At 41.0% G+C, this 19911-nt stretch overlaps 1 protein-coding gene across 8 annotated transcripts in view; it reads right to left on the reverse strand.

Annotated features, from left to right (window-relative positions):
- The window catches only part of MKI67 (marker of proliferation Ki-67), a 39103-nt gene that overhangs the window by 11108 nt on the left and 8084 nt on the right, over nucleotides 1-19911 (reverse strand). For all 8 annotated transcript variants that reach the window (XM_090056548.1, XM_090056549.1, XM_090056551.1 and 5 more), the window contains 6 exons: nucleotides 16285-17766; nucleotides 15678-15922; nucleotides 14174-14786; nucleotides 11029-11141; nucleotides 6748-6922; nucleotides 1790-1924 (listed from right to left, as the gene is read on the reverse strand). In XM_090056548.1, coding sequence (XP_089912674.1) covers nucleotides 1790-1924; nucleotides 6748-6922; nucleotides 11029-11141; nucleotides 14174-14786; nucleotides 15678-15922; nucleotides 16285-17766 — 2763 coding nt within the window. The remainder of the gene's footprint in view (nucleotides 1-1789; nucleotides 1925-6747; nucleotides 6923-11028; nucleotides 11142-14173; nucleotides 14787-15677; nucleotides 15923-16284; nucleotides 17767-19911) is intronic.

The following is a 19911-nucleotide window of genomic DNA, read 5'->3' on the forward strand; positions in this document are numbered from 1 at the left end:
AGATACACTAGACTTTTCCCTTACATTTCCCAATACTATTTACATCTGTTGGAGAAATATTATCTTTTCTTGCATAAAACATAACCCAGAATAAGACATGCACCTGTTTTTTGAAAGGCAGAATTAAGAAAAAAGGTTAGTCCTTGCAATAAATAAGCAAGTAGCAGCAGCTAGGAAGCTGAGCCTGTTCCCCATGGATGTCGCACAAACTTTTACAGTCATCTGGTGAAGCCACAAATAGCAGAAACTTCTGTTATCCTATCTCTTCACATATATTGCACACTGCAATTTCCAGCAGGTGGCTTTTTGGAAAAAAAAAAACTGCATGATGTATGCAAGAAAAAGACAGCTGTACAGACTTGAAACTGCCTCAGAAAAAGTCTAACGAACATTGTTATAAACTAAGGTGGCCACCAGCACATCATCTACAGAGATTTTTCCAATGCTGCCGCAGGTAGATGCAGTGGTATCAACAGTGGAATGTTTTAAGGGGGAAAAGCTTAGCATGAATATTATAACTGAAACTTTTCTTAGAGCTTGTGTTTATTCTAAAAACACAATTCTGCAACAAATTCAGTATACGTGAAATGCAAAAGGTATTTTGACAACTTTTTTATTTAAAAAAAAAAACCCCCAAAAAACCCCAACCCTCCCCGCCCAAACACACAGCCTTTTTGTTTGGGGCACGGCTTTTTAATGTGCTACTCAGGGTATCAATGATTTGCTTTCAGTATAAAACCAGGAACAGCAAAAACTTTGATATCCAGCACTCACGGGGAATGGGGGTGCCAGATAACAAAATATGCCAACTGAGAGGCCCATACAGGCATCTTTGCCTGTGTTTGGGCTGCTGCCGCCCCTCCCACAGGCCCCGAGGGACAGGGAAGCGGGCTCTGCGTAGGCTGCCGTGCCCCAGACCATGGGGGCTTTGCTTTGGGGAAGTGCCACTGGGCACTTCCGGTTTTGGTTTTACCTTACAAGCTGCCATGCCGGTTAATAGAGCACTCTGGCTTATAAAGTGCCGGATAATGCAGCTTTTACTGTAGATGCATATTCACCGACAAAAAAGTTCATAAAAATAATTGAACTTATCTGGCAGTATAAGAAAGATTATTTTGCCTTTGTAGTACTACTAGTGTAACCAATAGCACATCAAAAGTAGTTGTCAGAAGCCTTCTTCAACTGAAGAAAATACATGCCATATTCTCAGGTTAACTGAAACATACTTGTAATATTTTATATATTAAACAGATTTATTCTTAAATTCTACCAGCGCTCTATCCAGGGAACAGAATACCCCTCAATGAAAATGTATTTATTGTGGGGTAGACTAAGATAAGATGCCTCTCAATAACAACAGGGTAAGTGACCTTTCTTCACCATTGATTAAAAGGGTACACAGGAGCAAATACTAGAGTAGGTAACATGTTTGTATTTTAGTATACCGCACACTGATTTGCTCACATAACCACACTAGTCTGCACATGTACCAGCTGTACCATATTTCAACAAAATGCAAATGTACATTGCTTAAAGCTTGCCGTGCACAATCATGTACATTTTATTCTTAGCAAAATCCCAAACTTCAACAATCCAAATTATTATTATTATTATTATTTAAACATAATTACTGTGGGCTTCCTCATCCTCCTCTTCAATAAGTCCGCATAGGTTACAAGACTAATGATTGATTACATTTATGTTACCAGGTTAGCAGCCACTACTCTGCTTTTTTCTGAACATAAATTCTTAAACCCTTGCTCCCATCGTTCTGTTAGAAAGAACATACCAGATTCTTCTGGAGTGAGTAGCTCGGAGACTTCCATTGCAGTATACATTGGTGAAAGGTCAGTCTTCTGGCCAGATGTCAGAGATGGACCTTTTTCATCCCTATTTACTGGAGTTTTAAACATCTCAGGCATCCCTAAAAATGATATTCAAAGGAATTACCATGTGCTTTCACATACAAACACCAATTAACTTGGGAAAGCCTAGAACAGCGATTCTCAACCAGAACAATGATTAGAACTCCTTAAAAACTCAAAAATCCTATTTTTTTTCAAATCAGTGAGAAAAGGAAGCAACAATGTTAGGAAACAATAACAAAACAAAAAAAGTAATAAGTATGGGTCTGATTGAGGGCTGTGCTAGTTAGCCATTGAGATGCTTCTCTGACTCAGCAAGACCACTGATTGGAATTGAAGAAAGGGGTGGCAAACTCTGCTCTTTATTCCGTCAGTGTATAAAGGAGAGGGGCCCGGAGATTTGGGCAACCAAGCATAGATACTGATATGGAAGTGGGTGGTTCTCAACTTCTTTAGACTTAAGTGACCCCTCACAAAGTACCAGCTCCTACTTTTTACTCATTTTTTAATTGGACAATTGTCCTGTTGCAAAGTACTCAGAAAAGCCACAACAGGTCAGAATGTTTAGACACTACGGATTCCTATTTTAATTTTTTGGTCTATCTTGCAAATCCTGAGTTTACACACCTAACAATGATAATTCTGCATGGCATCCCAAATGAGAACCACTAAGCTATGGCAAGATTATAAATAATAATCATCATAATAAAATGTTTTAAAAATAACCTCGTGTTTAAGGCTCAGGGATGACACACCACATAAGAACATGTGTGGACAACTACTCAAAGAAGAATAAGATAGTTCAAGAAAATTATTACCACTTCACTCTGAGAAGCTAAGAATAAGCTTATGGATACAATATTTTATATATGGCAACACAATATATATTGCTAAACTATTATTTTCTGCTGATATTTATCCCATTTATTTAGAAGTCACTACCATTGTTTTATCAAAATATCCAATTTTTATTGGAAAATGAAATATTGCTATACTGAAGTACAGACAACTTAGAACTGTAATCACTACATAGCCACTAAAGTTTCACCTACTTCATTAGGCCATCAAAATGCAATGATCCAATTTACATACATAATGATGCTTGGATACATAAGTGTGTTCCATACGCAGCACAAGAATGAGTGCACAAACATGCATATGGAGCATTGCATATTCCAATGAAAACAACTACAAAGCGTAGTTCAAAAGTATTTGATAGTAATACCAGTGAAAAAAATATTCAAGTTCCACCACCGGTAACTGGTGTTCAAGTGTGGCAAGACACTGCAAAAACATAGTTAATAACAACCTATCCTTGAACAGCTTACTCTCTAGAGGAAAGCAGTCCCTCGATAAGAGGATGACAAATCTTCCAGTAAATAGGGAAGTAATCAATGAGTCCAGAGATAACTGAGTGAGTTGATCTGAGATCCATGTTTGACTGCAGACTCAGGGAGAAGGGTAGATCACAGTGACATTGATCACAGCAAGGCAAATTTGCTTGAAATGATAAATACCTTATCAATCATGGTGCCACTGGGGAGTGCCCAAGTCTCCCATGTATTGATGTGAAAATCCTATTTCTTCAGATTAGCCTTCTAAGTGTCCTTGAATCTCTTCTTTTGCCCACCTCCAGAGCAGTGACTGAGTGAGTCTGGAGCATAGCCAGCTGTCAGGCATCCTTATGTCATGTCCTATCTAGAACTAGTACCTTATAAATGTGGCTTCAATTCTAGTGGTCTTTGCTTAAGCCAGAATGCTGGTATTTATTCTTCTGTCCTTCTAACTGATACTAAGGATTTTCCCAAGACATCACTGATGATAAAGTTCCAAAGCTAGTTTCATAAGCATACAACAGGGTAAGGATGCAAACAGCATGGTAGAAGAGAAGCTTAGTTTGGGTCCTGATGTCACTATGATTGAAGACATGATTTTGGAGACACCCAAAGGCAGCACTGGCAGATTTTATCTAGTGTTGAATATCATTGTCTAGGTTTACTTTTAGGGAAAGGTACCTACTCAGGTAGAGGAAATGTATGATGTTCTCCAAAGACTGCCTGCTAATTCCAGTGCAGAGGAACATCCGGTTAGTTTGGTAAAGGGCAATAAAGTATGTTTTTTTTGTTAAGTTGAGCATGAGTCCAAGCATTCTGTACACTTCACAGAAGCAATTAATAGTGACGTGGAGCTCTTCAATTGAGTAAGCACACACGCAACACCATTGTTGAGATCAGCATATGACATCAGCAATGGGGGTGCTGATTATGTTGGATTTGGAATGTAAGGGATTCTCATTCATGTAATACTGGATGCTGACTCCAGAAGCAAGTTTATTAGCAAAAAATAGGAATACCTGGGACAGAGATGGAAAAGAACATGCGTGCAATGACACATGCTTGCTTAACTCTAGTTCTAATAGTGAAAGGATCAGTTTCTTAACTATTGCTTAAGATGGTTGCTTTAATGTTGTCATGAAGACATCTGATAACTAATTTTATCATTAGGATCTTCCATAGGACCTTTCTGTCAATGAAGGTCATGTAAAGATCCTTATGTTTCTCTCAGCACTTCTTCAGCCATCTAGCAACAAAGATCACAACTTCTGTACCCAAGTAATATGAAACCACACTGGGCCTTGGGTAGCATCTCCTCAGTAAGCCAAGTGCATCTACTGAGAACATGGGCAAGGATCTTCCTAGCTATGGACAAGAGCATAATACCACGATAATTGCTGCAATACAATCTATTTCCTTTCTCAAATATGATTCTGGAATCTCTCAAGTCGCTGAAAATCTGTTTGTGTTTCCAGATTTTCATAACATGTGCAGTTGGTGAGAGAGAGCTTTTTCTCCACCCTGCTTATAAATTTCAGCTAGCAATCCATCAGGACTGCATGTTTTGTTGTTTTTCCATGGTGTCTTGATAAATTGTGGATCTTTAAAATAATCCTTAATAGGGCGTTTTGAAATGGCTTTTGGTGGTTTTGTCTTCCACATTAGAATCTTGGTTTGGCAGCTGGAGAGAGTTCTACCATCAACATATGGTGGAAGAAGCCGTCTTGTTCCATCCCTGGGCCTCGAGGAACAGTTCCTTCTGTGCTTAGCCCATAGATGGTGTTAGTTGCACTGAAGAGACTATGGTTATCATGGCTGTCAGCAGACTTAAAATTCTTTTGCTTCATCCTCTCACCACTTGTTCTTTTGCTCCCAAATTTTCCTCTGGGTCTTGGCTTTAATGTGGCAATAAGCATCTTTCTTGTTTGTAGCTGATGTCAATCAACTGTGCTAAAATTTGATGGCACTCCTTTTTCTGTCGATGAGAGCTTGAATTTCCCCATTATTTTACTCCAACAAATCCTGATACTTTGTGGAAAAGCCTAGATTCTTCGCACACCTCACAGATGCCTTTGCTGAGGCTCTCCCAGCAATCAATCATGTCAAGATCATCAGGGAGGCCAGAGTTTCTCCTAAGACACTGGAGATCATTGCTTTTAACAGGGTCTGTCATGTACTTAATACCAAACCTCTTACTTGGCTGCTTCTTTCATTTACATTTTGAAATAATATGAATGGACATGACCAAACATCAAATGATGGTCCTTCCAGCTTATGCTGGTCATAGCTATCGTAATACGGATGTTGTGATGGCTGTGGCACACATTATGGCAGTCAATCAGGTGCCAGCGTTTTGAGCAGGGGTGCATCCATAAGGTCTTCCATTTGTTGCTTTGGTGGAATAAGGAGCTTGCGATGATGCAATGAAGTTCCAAACACTTGCTCGGGAGACGAATTCCATTTGAACCAACTTTCCCCGCCCCTTCCTTTCTAAGCATTCCTTTCCACAGCTCAGAGTCCCTGCCAATTCAAGTGCTGAAAATCACCAAGAATTATCTTGTCTTCTTTGGGGAAAAATGGCAGGACGTGGTCAAGTTTACAACAGAATTCTCCCCCCACCCTGGTCATCTGTATCAAAGGTTGGGATGTATACATTGATGACTGCTGCATGCTGCCTATTGGTCAGTTGAAGATGAAGGGTCATGAGATGTCTTGTTAATGAAAACCTGACATTCCAGCATCTGAATAACAATCTTGGTCTTGATAGTAAAACCAATGCTGTGGGCATGTCTGTCTTTTTTGGCTTTTCCTTTCCAAAAAAGGGAAACTACCATCATGCTCTGTGAGCTGCCACCATCCTGAACTTATGGCCTTTTTAAATGCAGCAGTATCAGTATCAAATTGTAAAAGTTCTCTTGCTACAAATACTATTTTCTGCTCCAGTCTGTCACTACATTAGGATGCAGACATTTCAGGTTGCAGATTTCATTTCTTGGACTTTTTTTTTTTTTTTTTAAATTTACACTTTTCCAGGCAAGTGAAATGATCCTGAGAGGGTGATTTTGGGGGAAACAATGAATGCAGTATGGGATAAAACACAGTCAAACTTTACTGTGTTGTATTAAAGGTGAAGAGAAGACACTGATCAACAGAGACAAAGCTAAATGTGCTGACAGTGATGAACTTGCAAGACTTTATTTTTAAGAAAGTGAAATTAAAAATGAAGCTCCTCACACTATGTTCAAGCTGTGATTTTAAAACTTAAAAAAAGCAAGAATTTTCAAAAGGTTTTTTTTAATACGAAATGAGGTTAATGTGTGCAATGTTACAGAACACATTACATGACCTGACAAAGAATGCCTTGTCTTTGAATGGTTGTCTAACTATCCCAACCACATAGTTGGTCCTGTAAAAGACATTACCCACACAAATCCTACCCGTCTGCATATATTAAATGAAGACTATTCTGATTAAGCAATATCAAGTCAAATAAAGCAAGAACTGTGTAGATTAAAAATTGTGCAAATTATTCAAACTACACTAGTTACCTGTGAAACTTTCATTTATATCCATGCAGAGTTTCAAAGCAGAGTTTTTCACCACTTTTGGGGCTTGTCCATAGTCTATTTTCACTGTGGTGGTATGAGCTCTTCCTATCATTATTGTAGCAGGAGAATCTGCATGACCTGTACTAAACTGTCCTTTTACTTTTCTTTCTGGTGTCTGTAGAAGGGAAAAAGAGAAACAAGCTCAGTAAATAAAGATGAGTTTAAAAGTAAATCTCAAATGTAGAATTTGACTAGAAGAGATGAACAGGCCACATAATACCGAATTAAAAAGAAGGAAAGGGAAGAGACATCTGATTATCCAGAATAACTGTTTTCTGTGTCTGTTCTATACTATAGTAAACAGAGACAATACTGAACAGAACTCCTAAATTATCACCATTTTGCCTTCACTCCCTATAAGACAGGCATCATGGCCTTGCAGTGCTGCCCATGGTTTCTAAACTGGACCCACATGTTGTGTGCCCTGGACCAACCCATGTACTGCATACAGCACAAACTGCAACTAGCGTGAGGGGCTGGTCTAGGGCACACACAGCCATGTTGGGCTGCAGGTTGTGAGCAGCACTCATGCCAGATTGGCCCTGCAAACTCAATCTGACACACCAATAGATTGGCCCCAGGCCACTCTCCGATCTGGCCAACAAACTGGCCCCATGCCACTTATCTGGCCAAAAGGGCCTAATGAGCTTGATACCCCTGTTGCAGGATAAAGTGACTATTTGAAATAGTTACTGTGCAGCAAGTAGCAGAATTTTAAATTCCTCTCGCTTTTAAATTGGTACTATTTCAGTTCTTCATACGTTTGAAAAGTTTTTAGCAATTTAAACTTGATTTATAACATGCTACTATAGAACATAAATTAGATAATGGAAGAAAAACAATTTAGGGTAATAGTCGTTTTGAATTTAAAAAAAAAGCCTAGAAATTCATGCATTTTCCCAATTGTATTACCAAAAGTAAACATTATTCTCTAGTCATTATACCTCTTGACCATTTAAATGGATTAAATATTGCCTCCATATAAGTAACCTTCAACCTGAGCCAATACCTGCTAACACCAACTAAAAAGGAAATACAGCATTAAAATTCCTGTTCCAAGAGAACTTGCTATTGAATAAAATGGAATTACAATTCCAGTATTTCAATTCAACCAGCATACAAATTTAAAAGAAAGGAATTTTTCTCCAAGGAATGTATACACTGCAACAAGCAGTTTTTAGTAGTGGGTCAGCTCTTTTTAGTAAGAAAAAGCTATTAAACATCAAATTAAAGCTAATACAAGAACATGAAGTTCTTCACCCACCAATGACGTACTGCTGTATTTTAAGGTAAAACCGTGCAAAGTACAACTGCATACCATAAAGGAAAAGAGAATGACAAATTCTATATACCAAACGAAATCTGTCAGAAAAAAAAATTAAGCAAAAATGAGTGTGACAACAGGGGGTACTGTCACCTTCAGCCCCAAACCTCTTTCTACTATTGCGATGCTTAACCACTGAGAAGCTGGAGACTTTCCACTTTTAGTCCAGTCAGTGTCCCTCCTCTCCTCATGTCTTGGTCCTTGCCCTTCCAGCTCTTGTACAGGAGATTTTGCTAACTGGGAGAATCCAACCCTTAGCGGTCTGTGTAAAATAAGTACAGTCCATACAGGATTGACCAACCTGTAATTGCCAATTACTTTTGTCTGTGATGAGTGTGGTGTTTTTGGGTTTTTTTTAAAAGAGCAAAGTATGATGAATAGCAAAAATATTTATTATATGGACAAGAGAAATCATACAGAAACATAGTAATACTAGAATTCTCTCCCTATACTGCTCGCTTCAGACCCCTCTATACTCAGTGGGATCTAAAGTGCATTCCAGACAATCATACCTCCTGCCATACTGCACGTGCGTAGCAGGATACGCAATTGTGGGATTGTGCCTTAGATCCCATTGCACCTTATCGCCTGTACCAGAAAGCAAGCTCTTGCAGCTGAGAGCCTTCTCAGGTAACCCCAATGCACCCCAGGGCTGGGGGAAACAGCTACCATGATCTTCCAGCCCTTGGGGAGCACAAAGCTCCAGAGATTTCAGGCACCCCTAGGGTTGGGAGATCACAGACATGCCCCACAACTGCTGGGACCCAGCACTGGGAGGCACACTGTGGGGACACAGCATCTGCAGCTGCAGGACTCTGGATTCCACTTGTAGGATTCCCAGCCCCAACTGGTTATGATGATGGATCCTTGCAGCTGGAAGCCCTGCTGACAGGGTTCCCAACTGCACAGGAGATCCTACTACATGTGCAAATTAAAGCTAAATAGCGAAGTTAGTACCCATTTTCAAGGTCAAACTTCATAGCTGGTTAGAGCTTTTCATGGTGTGATAGTTACCGTGCATATGCATCTGGTTTCAATGTAGCTATACAGTTTTCCAGTTAATTGTACAGTGCCTATAATAGGTAAAAGCAGTCCTAGAAGTCAGGATAGGGCTGTAACCAGAGTCTAAGTTCCTGCAAGCAAGCAAACTTGACAGTTGTACTATCCAGTTGCTGCCAGCTGAGGGCCTAGGTCACAAGCCAATCCTTAGACAGCCTTAGCCTCTCAAAGAGTAAGTACTTTTACCAGATCTGTTTATCTACATCCTTCTATTAAATTCTTATACAGATATGTTTAAAAGGAAGAGGTTATCAGGCCTAATGTCATTCCTGAGTTTTAGTTTCCCAGCTCAGTCAAAAGACACATACTCAAGAGGGCAAAGAAAGCACTTTAACGATGACCAAGCCGACTTGAAAAAAATGTGACATCAGCATCAGCTTATGGGAGACTATCACCCAAGACCACCCCAAAAATGAGGGAAGAGTCTGCTTCAAGGATCTTAGTACTTTGAAAGAATAACAGCAAGAGATGGAATAATGGGAGCAAGTGAAACAGAATCTTGCAGACCAAACCAAGAACCCAGAGCCACCCAGCCCACATGGAAGCATTTGCCCAAGCTGCAACTGTCTATCCACCCCAGATAGGCCTTGTCAGCCATCTTTGGACCCACAGATAAGACAATCAGGGAAGACAATCATCTTCAACTGCAAGGGATGGCCGTTGATGACATTTAGGAAATCTTTACATGATCTAAGACATGTAGGCTACTAATCCTTAGCTTTCAATTATTCCAATTACTCCAGACAAATAAAAGTCATCTCTGAACAGAGTGAGTGAGAGACAATTATCAAACGCTTAAGATACTTCTTCCAACTAAAAGCTTCTTCCTTCGAAATGTAAACCAGATGTTTGTGGATGGACTTCAGCTCAAGTACCCACCTTGCATAGCCATCTTAAATCCAAATTCTAATTTGTCTGGAGTACTGGTCTAGAGATTAACACTTCATCTAACAAACACCTTATAGCTCATTACAAGTACAACTTTATGAAATGGCAAAATTACAATTACACCCCAAACTGTGCTTCACACAAGCACACCTTATTTTTTCACATTCCACACATACCTGTTTTCTGAAAAATCAGCTTTGGCTGCAATAGATGATCAGGTAAACCTGCCACACTCACTGACAAGCTCCCATGGGGATAAGGGAAACTATGGAGATAAGCTCTATCACTTTCTGGTTGGCAAGCACGGTTTGTGGCAACTTTGTCAAGCTTCAGCCATGTGGCCATGCATATTGGACATTTCCATAATACAACCTAATTCCATAGCGTCTATAGTGTGCAAAAATAACATCTGCTTAAGCACTAAAGAATCTATTTGTAGGCTGATCATGTATGTCTAAGACTGACTACAGCTGTAGATCAATTCAGAGTGACATTCGTTTCCCAAGGTCTTTTAATGAACAACGCACCTTGCCCCACTTTTTGTAGGTATTGTGCAAGTGCCAATTTAACAAGAGTTAAATTTATAGCAAAGAAACACCAGATACAATAAAAAGATACACACGACTAAACTGTGAAAAGCCCTGGAAAGTAAGGTCCTTAAATATTTAGTAATCTATAATATAGTCAGTTTTAAATGCAAGACCTGGGACAAAAAATAAACGCAACTAAATGTGTTGCTGCAGAAGAACATATAGTTAGGCTTAGCTTTAACCTTTTGCAAATCTGAAAGGAAAACTCTGAAAAGAAGGATATTTAATCATCTAGATCATTTAGACTGATGTTCAGAAGGACATCTGGTAGATTAGAAAAGACTAATATATTTAATTACTGACACATTATAATCTGAGAAAATTACAGCTTAAAAAGTATTTTATTTTTAGTAAGAATACCTTTGGCAACTTTAATTTCTTCACTCTTCTTCCTTTTTGAACATATTTTTTTGCAGTTCTCACTTGTGGTCTTGCAATACCCAGCTTCACCACCTCTGCCCAGGATTTTGCAACTGGTATTCAAAAAATAAATAAATATACATCCATAGCAAGTTCTCTCAGGACTACTAACAGCAACACAATTATTTCCCTGTAAGTCCCATTTGTTATGGAATTTGATTTAGACGATTAGGCACAGCAATACCTACACTTGATGCTGCAAAACAATTTCACTGTAGGAACATATATTTTCAGCTGGAAATAAATTTGCAAAAAAAACTTTACCCATCTGAATGGGCATTTTTCAGGCCAAGTGTCTGCCTCAAACATACTTTTATTTTAAGGAGTTTCAGTAAAGGTGATTCAGCCCCCTGCAAAAAGAAAACTTAACAGTTCCCTAACTTTTATACCACAACTCTTTATTAGATCCTTTTCTCCACTTACTGTTCTTACTGACCAAATATTTAGAAAAAAAATGTTAAATTTAACAATCTTAAATTACCCTTATAATTTCTGCACTGGATAGAGACATGGGAATTAGTCACAATTATATAGTGAAGGAAGCTGTGGGACCCACACATCAGTCGGAAAGTATATAGTAACTGAGTCAAGTCTTCAGAAATGAAAAATGAAAAGGCAGATTAATGGTATTCTAAATAACTGGGTATTATTTCTACCACAAGGTTCCTATGGGATTCTTTATGTTAACGGATATTTGGCTAGATATCTGTTCCTTATCTTCTGAGTGCCCTATATTAAACACCTCAGAACTAAGCAGGAGGAATACTGATACAAATCAAATTTAGGTGTATTTTGGAAGGTATAGTCAAATTATTAGGTACGATACAGTGGTAACTGGCTGAAGTTTCTTGGCCTGTGATAGTGATAGACAGGACTTCAAACTAGGATCATCTGAAAGTCACTTCTGGCTATAAAATGTGTTTTGCAACATTCAAGTAGAGAGTCTGCATCAGGTATAGAGAAGAGAGCGGCAGCAGGCAAAATACAACCCATGAGCTGGAAGCAGCCTGCCAGACCATTCTATCCAGCCTATGGGGCCCCTAAAAAATTCAGAAGATTAAATTATCTGCTTGTGGGTGCCTGTCAAAGATGACAAGACACCAGCAGCAGTAGGACCCAGTGGGAGCCTGCAACAAGACCTAGGACCAGCAGGATCCAGCAGCTGCAGTAGCTACACCCCACCCAGAAACTTCTCCCTAGCAGAGGGTTCTAGCCTGAGACCCTGGAGCTGTTCCCCATCTCCCTCTGCCTGAGAGTGGAAACCAGCTAAGAACACACGGAGGGTGGGGAGGGAGGCAGAGGAGGACCATGGGTGATCGCCCATCCTTGGGGTTGGGTCAGGACTCCTGCTGAGTCCTGTCCAGTAATGCAGCCAGGAACCACATTGTACCAGAGCAGCTGGCAGGCGGGTAGGGAGAAGTGGCGATGGCATGCAAGGAAGAGGAGAAATGGCAGTGGGGGAGCAAGTGGCAGAAAGCAGGTGGGCAAGTGTGAGCTCAGCAAGAGCTGGGCAGGAGTGCAGCGTATGCTCCAGTGCCCTGGGGCCAGGGTGGGCGGGGGCCCAAAGCAGGGTGGCAGGAACACAGGGCTTGGGCTGGCAGGGGCTCTATGGAGACTAGCCAGCTCTCCCAGCTGGTACAACCCAGCCCGTCTCCATAGAGCCCCTGCCAGCCCAGGCCCTACACTCCTGCCATCCAGCTTTGGGCCCCTGCTAGGCCAGCGCTCCCACCCAGCTGTTGCTGTGCTCATGCCCACCCACTTGCTGCCATTTCCCTACTTTTCTGCCCACTGCTGCCGCATCTCCTCACCGCCTGCTCACCAGCACCATGTGGTTCCCAGCTGTACCACAGGACTGCAGAACTCAGCAGGAGCCAGCCCAGCTCTTGTGAAGGAAGCAGCGGCAGCAGTGGGCAGGAAGGTAGCAAAGCGGCAAGAGAAGGGCAGTGGTGGAGGATGGGGGAGGAAGAGTGGTGTTAAGCAGGAGCAGGGGGCCCATGCCAGTACCCCAGGGCCTTGAACAGCAGGAGTGCGGAGCCCAGCATTGGAGGACTGCTGGCAGGGGCTCCACCTGCTGTGGGCAATGAGTGAGAGTGACAGTGTTCATAGGGCGAGTTCCACACACACACACACCACACACACACACGTACTCACACTGCTACACATGAAAACCCTACACCCACATACACACACTATAGCCACCCTCCCCCACCACACGTGCGATAACCCTTCCCAGCCACTCTCCCTCACACTCACACCCCCACCCCCCACATAAAACACCCCCCCACACCTATCCACCTTTGCACAAACCCCACCACACCCCACAAACCTATACCCACCCACAGCCCCCAACAATATACAAAAGTAAGACTTCATTTTAAGCTATTATACAATTGTGTATACATACACTACACAAACATGTAAAATAAGGACCAAAATATTTTTTTTTAAATCAAAACAATTAATGTTGTAGTAGATGTTTAATTTTTAGAATATAATTAGGTATTTTTCTGGTTCTGAGATGGCAAATCCCATTGCTGAAAGGAGTACTTCCAGGGGCAAGGGGAGGGACTTCTGGTGGCCAAGGTCAGGGGTTCTGGGACAGGACTTCTGGTCCCAAAATGGTGACCAGGGGGTGGGCTATCCATGCAGCCCTCAAAAGCTTGCCAAAGCTCAGTAAGCAGCCCTCCAGGCAACTGCCTGCCCCTGGAAGAGCATAAAACCATACACTGAACAACAAAGCTAAAAAAAAAGCTAGAAATAGACTGGCTACTTCTCCTATACAATGAAGAATTCATGTAATTAAAAAAGATGCATCGGAATGAACAGATGCAAGGAAAAATAAACTACGCTTGCCCAGATAACCTTCATTCTAGCACTTCCCAATTTTTGAGTGCTCGACTTTGCCACCTTAATTTTTGCAATTATTTCTCCATGTAGATTTTAAAAACTTGCAAATCTAATTTTCAAGGAGACCCAGACTGTGAGAGAAGATATTGCTGCTTATTCAGCAGCCTTTGTAGAAGAAACTAGTTGCTTCACTTTGGCTCTCTTTAAAAGTACTAAAATTAACTAGTTAAATACACACCTAGCAAATTGGCATCAGAAGCACCACTCCTTCGTTTAGCATGAACAGCTGCCACAGCACCACTCCTCCTCTTCCCAGGAGTTCTCTTCGCAGTAAATCTTGCACTTTGCCTTGTTACCTGTTTAGGTGTAGTGGGTACAGAAATCTGATGATCCTGTTTAACATGAAAAGATTCAAGTGTGTTGGCAGGAGTAAAATCTCTTGTAGTATTTGCATTAATTTTTTCTTCAATAGAACCCTGCTCCTCTGAAGTTGGGGATGGTGTGCTGATGTGAGAAACTGAGAAGCGCCCTCTTGTAAAAGATATATTTGAAGGGGTACTTGCAGAAAGTTTAGGTGATGTATTTTCAAGGACAGGTGAGGCAGCCGGGGACCTCCGGGCGGGCGGCGAGGCAGCCGGGGACCTCCGGGCGGGCGGCGAGGCAGCCGGGGACCTCCGGGCGGGCGGCGAGGCAGCCGGGGACCTCCGGGCGGGCGGCGAGGCAGCCGGGGACCTCCGGGCGGGCGGCGAGGCAGCCGGGGACCTCCGGGCGGGCGGCGAGGCAGCCGGGGACCTCCGGGCGGGCGAATGTTTTGGTGACAATTTCTTTTTCTGCAAACGCTCAGAAAGTTCCTAAAGGAAAATAAACTTTTGCTATCTTTTGGTGAAGTAAATACAACAGTGAAATATCATAAAACCTTAGGTTTACTTCTTTAAAAAAAACTCAAAAAGTTAAAACATTTAACATTCTGGTTTCAAAACCATTGTAAAAGGATAAAGACATAACAATGCCATATATTACACATCAGTGGAAGCCACAAATTAACTATGCACCCTCCCCAAATGCCACCCCAATCTTTTCCTTTTACCTAATCTGCATCTCAGCTTTCTACATCATCTACCTGTGCTTCCTGCTCCCTGCCCTACCTGGCACTGTGCTGTGTCCCCACCACGAGCCACAGAGAGGCTGCACATGCCACTTCTGCCACCTGAGACACAGGTTGGCCACCCCTGCATTACATAACTTCAAGTTTTAAAACAGCTGTGGTTTACACAAGTTTGGGAATAACTTTCCAACAAATTTCAATTCTTGTCAATACATTTTATAGATACTAATGGGTCAGGGCCCCTAGATTCTTCTGTCATGCAAACGAAGTATAGGTGACAGGCAATAACAAAATACCTCTCTCAAATAAGGGAGGGCAGGGCTGCACATTTATAGATTAACTGGCTCAGAGCCACTTCATAAATAACGTCTAAGAAAGCAAACTGACACCTATGTAAAACTGGTTTCTCTGAACCTATTAGTGTATAAAGGAGCTATCCTGCCCTACCTTCTGTCTGACTTCAGACTAAGACACCTAATGACCACTTCTCTCTCCATCTCAAGTAAGTCACAGATAGCCTACTTTCATAGATGGAAGATCTAAAATACAAGAGTCAATTACAATGAGATCATCAGTATTCAAATACCATTTAAAGTTGCAAGTGAAATGCCAGGCTTTTCTAACCTTTAATATTTACCTTGATTACACAACGTTTGAACCCCTGAGCCTTCTTCAGAACTGCACGAGGTGAATTTCCAAATGGTAAGCTAAGTCTTGCTGGAATTGCACCTCTTTTGAGGGGTGAATTAGGAGGCAAACTCTTATCAAAAAGTTCAGGACTCAGATGACCACCAAAAGACACTCTCTTCCTTTTCCCAAGGGGCTGAAGTGACAAATCACTGTTACCACTTTTTCGTTTTTGCGGTGACCTCTTCAATTCACCTACAAACCAAAGCATTGAAAAAAATGTCTCCATACATGTAGGAATCCAGAAAAACTATACTCTACCCAGGATATAAAAAATAAGTTTTTAACCACTTAACGTTTGAGGCATATTCAGTGATATACATAATAAAATGTATACCCGTTTTTGCTTGTGTACTAGTAAGCATATCTTTACAAAATACAACTAAAGGGTATGCACATTTTGTCAAGCAGGTATTAGTTACGGTTAACTATAATTACATAACATTTGAAGATGGATGTGCCAACAGAAGGATACTTCTTTACCTGCATAAAACATTAAAGAATATCCCAAACAAATTCAAAATATAGCTTTTAACAATCATATCAGAAGCACTTACCTGACTCTTCTATTTTAGCAGACAGACCACAAGCACTCATTTCAGAAAGGATCTCATCATCTTTCAATACAATACTTTCAGAGCATCTTTTTGATGACAGTGTATGACATCTTGGCATAATAGAAGCATCTTCCAAATCTAATTTCTGTTGGCAACTCTTTGCAGCCAACTCCTCTTTGTCACTGTCTACACTCCTGTCATGTTCTTGAGATGTATCTCTCTCCAGTGCCTTTTCGATCTGCTCTCCAGAGGTCCTTGGTCTACCTCTTCGAGTCCCACAATGAGATTTACAGATGGTAGGAGATGCACCCTTTGTTGCTACCTTTTCTGGAGAAAGCATTTCTGAATGCAGACAACTTTTACTTTGCAATTCCTTATTTCGACTACCACTCCTTCTGGTGCTTTGGAAACTACTCTTCCCAGGAGAAGGAGTATGAATTTCAGAATCTCTCCCTTCTGAGGCAAAATAAGTCTCATCATGAATTTCTTTCACCACATCTTCTGCACTCAAAGATTTTATTGGTGTAAGCAGTTTACAATTTCTCTTTTGTTTAGAATTTTTATTAATTTCTGCCAAAACACACAGTTCATTTCCATCACTTTTGCACACTACACCCTCCTTTTGAATTTCAGATTGAATTTCTGTTGATTGCTTAAGCATTAACAAGAAGTCTTGTCCAGTTAGTGATGTGTCTGTACTTATAGAACTTGTTTCATTGGTCTCTCTTGTAGATGAGCTTGAGTGAGACCGGCGACCCTTCCTTCTAGACCTTGGTGTAGATGCAGAGTATTCAGTGGTTTCAGAAATGCTTGTCAAGCTATCTTCATTAGCTGCCTCTGTTGAGTGCTTTATTGGTGTTCCAGTGGTGAGTACTTGAGCAATGTCTCCCAAGGATTCTATAGTACATGACTTAGGAGAAAATGCTGTTTTTTGGTCACTCACTCTCTTTAATTTAATTGCGATACATTTAGTCACTTCAGATTTTCTCGATACATTTTGTTCATAGGTTTCAGCAGAGTCCTGCAAAGGCAAGTCATTTTTTTCTTCTAAATCTATTGGTTTCTGATTTGAAACAACAGTTCGATGATTTCCAGAAAATCTCTTCTCTAAACCATTTTGTTCAGTAGTAAACTGATTATGTTTCAAGCCATGTATGTTTTGTTTAACTTTACACCCTTTAGCATCTTCCCTAATGATTGCATCCATCTTAATCTGGCTCCCTTGACCAGGTAGACATCTTGATATACGTGTTTGCTGTTGCATGTTGTCTTCTGACTGACTGTTGTTAATTTCATTCTCATGCTTCAGATATTCATAAATTTGGCTAAAAGGAGACATCTTATTTTCTTTTTTGATAGACTTGGGTGTTCTGCATGCAGACTTGGGTGTTGCAGGTTTCTTGGCTGATTTAGGTCTGGTAATATTTTCCTCAGTGCTTTGCTTATTCTGACCAGCATTTTGGCCTTCACACTCACTGTCATCTACACAATATTAAAAGATAAAAAGAACCATCCACATATGTATTTTACTTTTAAAATGGTAGCTAATATTATTTAAAAACAAGAAAAAAAAAAAAGAAAAACAGGTTTCCTCTTAGATAATATATTTTCTATTTCTGTATTTGTATTTACAAGAGCAATCAGGAACTAATCACCAGGATAGAATTATCAGCACTCTAGTTTTGCCTACCAAATGAAATTTGTTTAGTCTCATCATTTACATTTTTCTAATAAGCTCACCAATAGTAAAACTGTTAAGACTAAACTTAAAATGTTTACTTTCAACTTACTGATATAAATAAAGTAGTTCAGACCTTAGAGCAGGGGTTGGCATTTTACTTGGCATCTGCGCCTCAGGTGGTGGACGGTGGGGAAGGGGCAGGGGCTTCGCTGCCACAAGGATTGGGCTCCTTGTAGCTCTACCACTATACACCTACTGCCAGCAATGAGCTGGGCTGGGGCTTCGCAGACTTCAGTGCAGCAGTATGCAGCCTGCCTGGCTCATTGCTAACAGTGGGTGCACGGGTGATTTGGGGTAGACAGCGGAGAAGCTGCGAGGGGCCCAATCCTTATTGTGGCAGCACAACCATTCCCCTTCCCCACATTCCACCCCAAGCTGCACATGCACTAACCACTAGCAACAAGCCAGGCCAGAGCTCTGAGGACCTTGGTGCAGCAGGTTGTAGCCTCCTGGACACCCGCCACAGTCAACCCAGGCTCTGGGCAGGCCTGTGCTGTTTGAAGGAGGTGGCAGGTAAGTAGTTATCAGATCGGATGTGTTTGTGGAAGGGCTGGGGGATGAGAAGGGATTTGTGAGCCTGATAAGGACTGCAGACCAGCCCTATACCACTGGTGCATGCCATGCCCGAAATGGGTCAGAGACAGCACCAGGGGCCTGATGGAAGAGCTCTACAGACCATGTGTTTAACATCCCTCATTTATATTAAACAGTCTACATGGTTCTTAAGGTCCTCCTCTTGGTATCAGTATTATTTAGCTGCTGACAAACACGAATACACTTTCCCCCACACACACACACACACACACACACACACACACACACACACACACACACAAAAAGTTCAGATTCCTTCAAAAGTTCAGGTGCAGGCATGTCACAACATTTAAAAATATTTGGCTTTACAGAAAAAAATCGTTGCTTTGTATAGAAAAAATTTTTTCTGTGAAAAAGCAATGAAAAAGCTCATGTGCAACCTTCAAGCTGCTCCAAGTAACCTCTACTATGAGCAGTATAACAGTGTTATTTGTATTGAGCAGGTAATTTGAGGACAAGCTGATCCCCAGTCAGTCAGCTGTAAAAAGCAAACTGGAGAGAACTCTACAGGCTCTTGTATTAGACATACAATTGTGGGACAGGGGGAATATAAATCATTCTGAAAAAAATACCTTAAAGAACAAGGTGAAACTACAAAAAAAAAAATCTACTGGGGAGTTGGAAATTTTTCCACATAGTACTGGAGTAACTTGCATATCAATCAGTAGACTGTTGTCAAGAAAGGCCTTAATGTGTAATGACACTGCTGCAGAAAACCTATTACCTTCTCCATATTAGCACTAGCAATATAGCTGCACTGATAGAGGTGCAAGAACACTAAGTTAAGGAAAAACTAAAGCAACTCTATTGTACAAAACTTGTAAAACAGCAACTTTTCAGTCAGTTGGTCTACTCCTTATGTGCATCAAAAATATATTCTTGCATAAAAATGTTACTCTTTTTTTCTTTTTGGTACTACAGAGCTGATATAGTATTAGCTTTGGAGAGTAATCTAATTTTATTTCAGCTCATGCACTGGGGCAGTCAATTATTTAAGGCGGAGGGCCGCTTACTGAGTTTTGGCAAGCCATCAAGGGCTGCATGACAGGTAGCCAGGGGCAGATAAATACTAATTTTCTAAATTTTTAGGGGCCCTGCGGGCCATATAGAATGGCCTCGTGGGCCACATCCTGCCTGCCCCTGTCATACACTATCAGAATTGCTAGTTAAATCCTCAGCTGTATGGATTAACTTGCCTTGTTATACTTATTGAATGTCATTAGAGGGCAGAAAAGTTAGGTCTAAAAATTTGATTATCCATTATGTCAGTGGTCACTAACCAGCCCATCTCA

The sequence above is a fragment of the Crocodylus siamensis genome, chromosome 7, assembly GCF_052110815.1.
Source record: "Crocodylus siamensis isolate JL-2025a chromosome 7, ASM5211081v1, whole genome shotgun sequence".
Taxonomy (NCBI): Eukaryota; Metazoa; Chordata; order Crocodylia; family Crocodylidae; genus Crocodylus; species Crocodylus siamensis.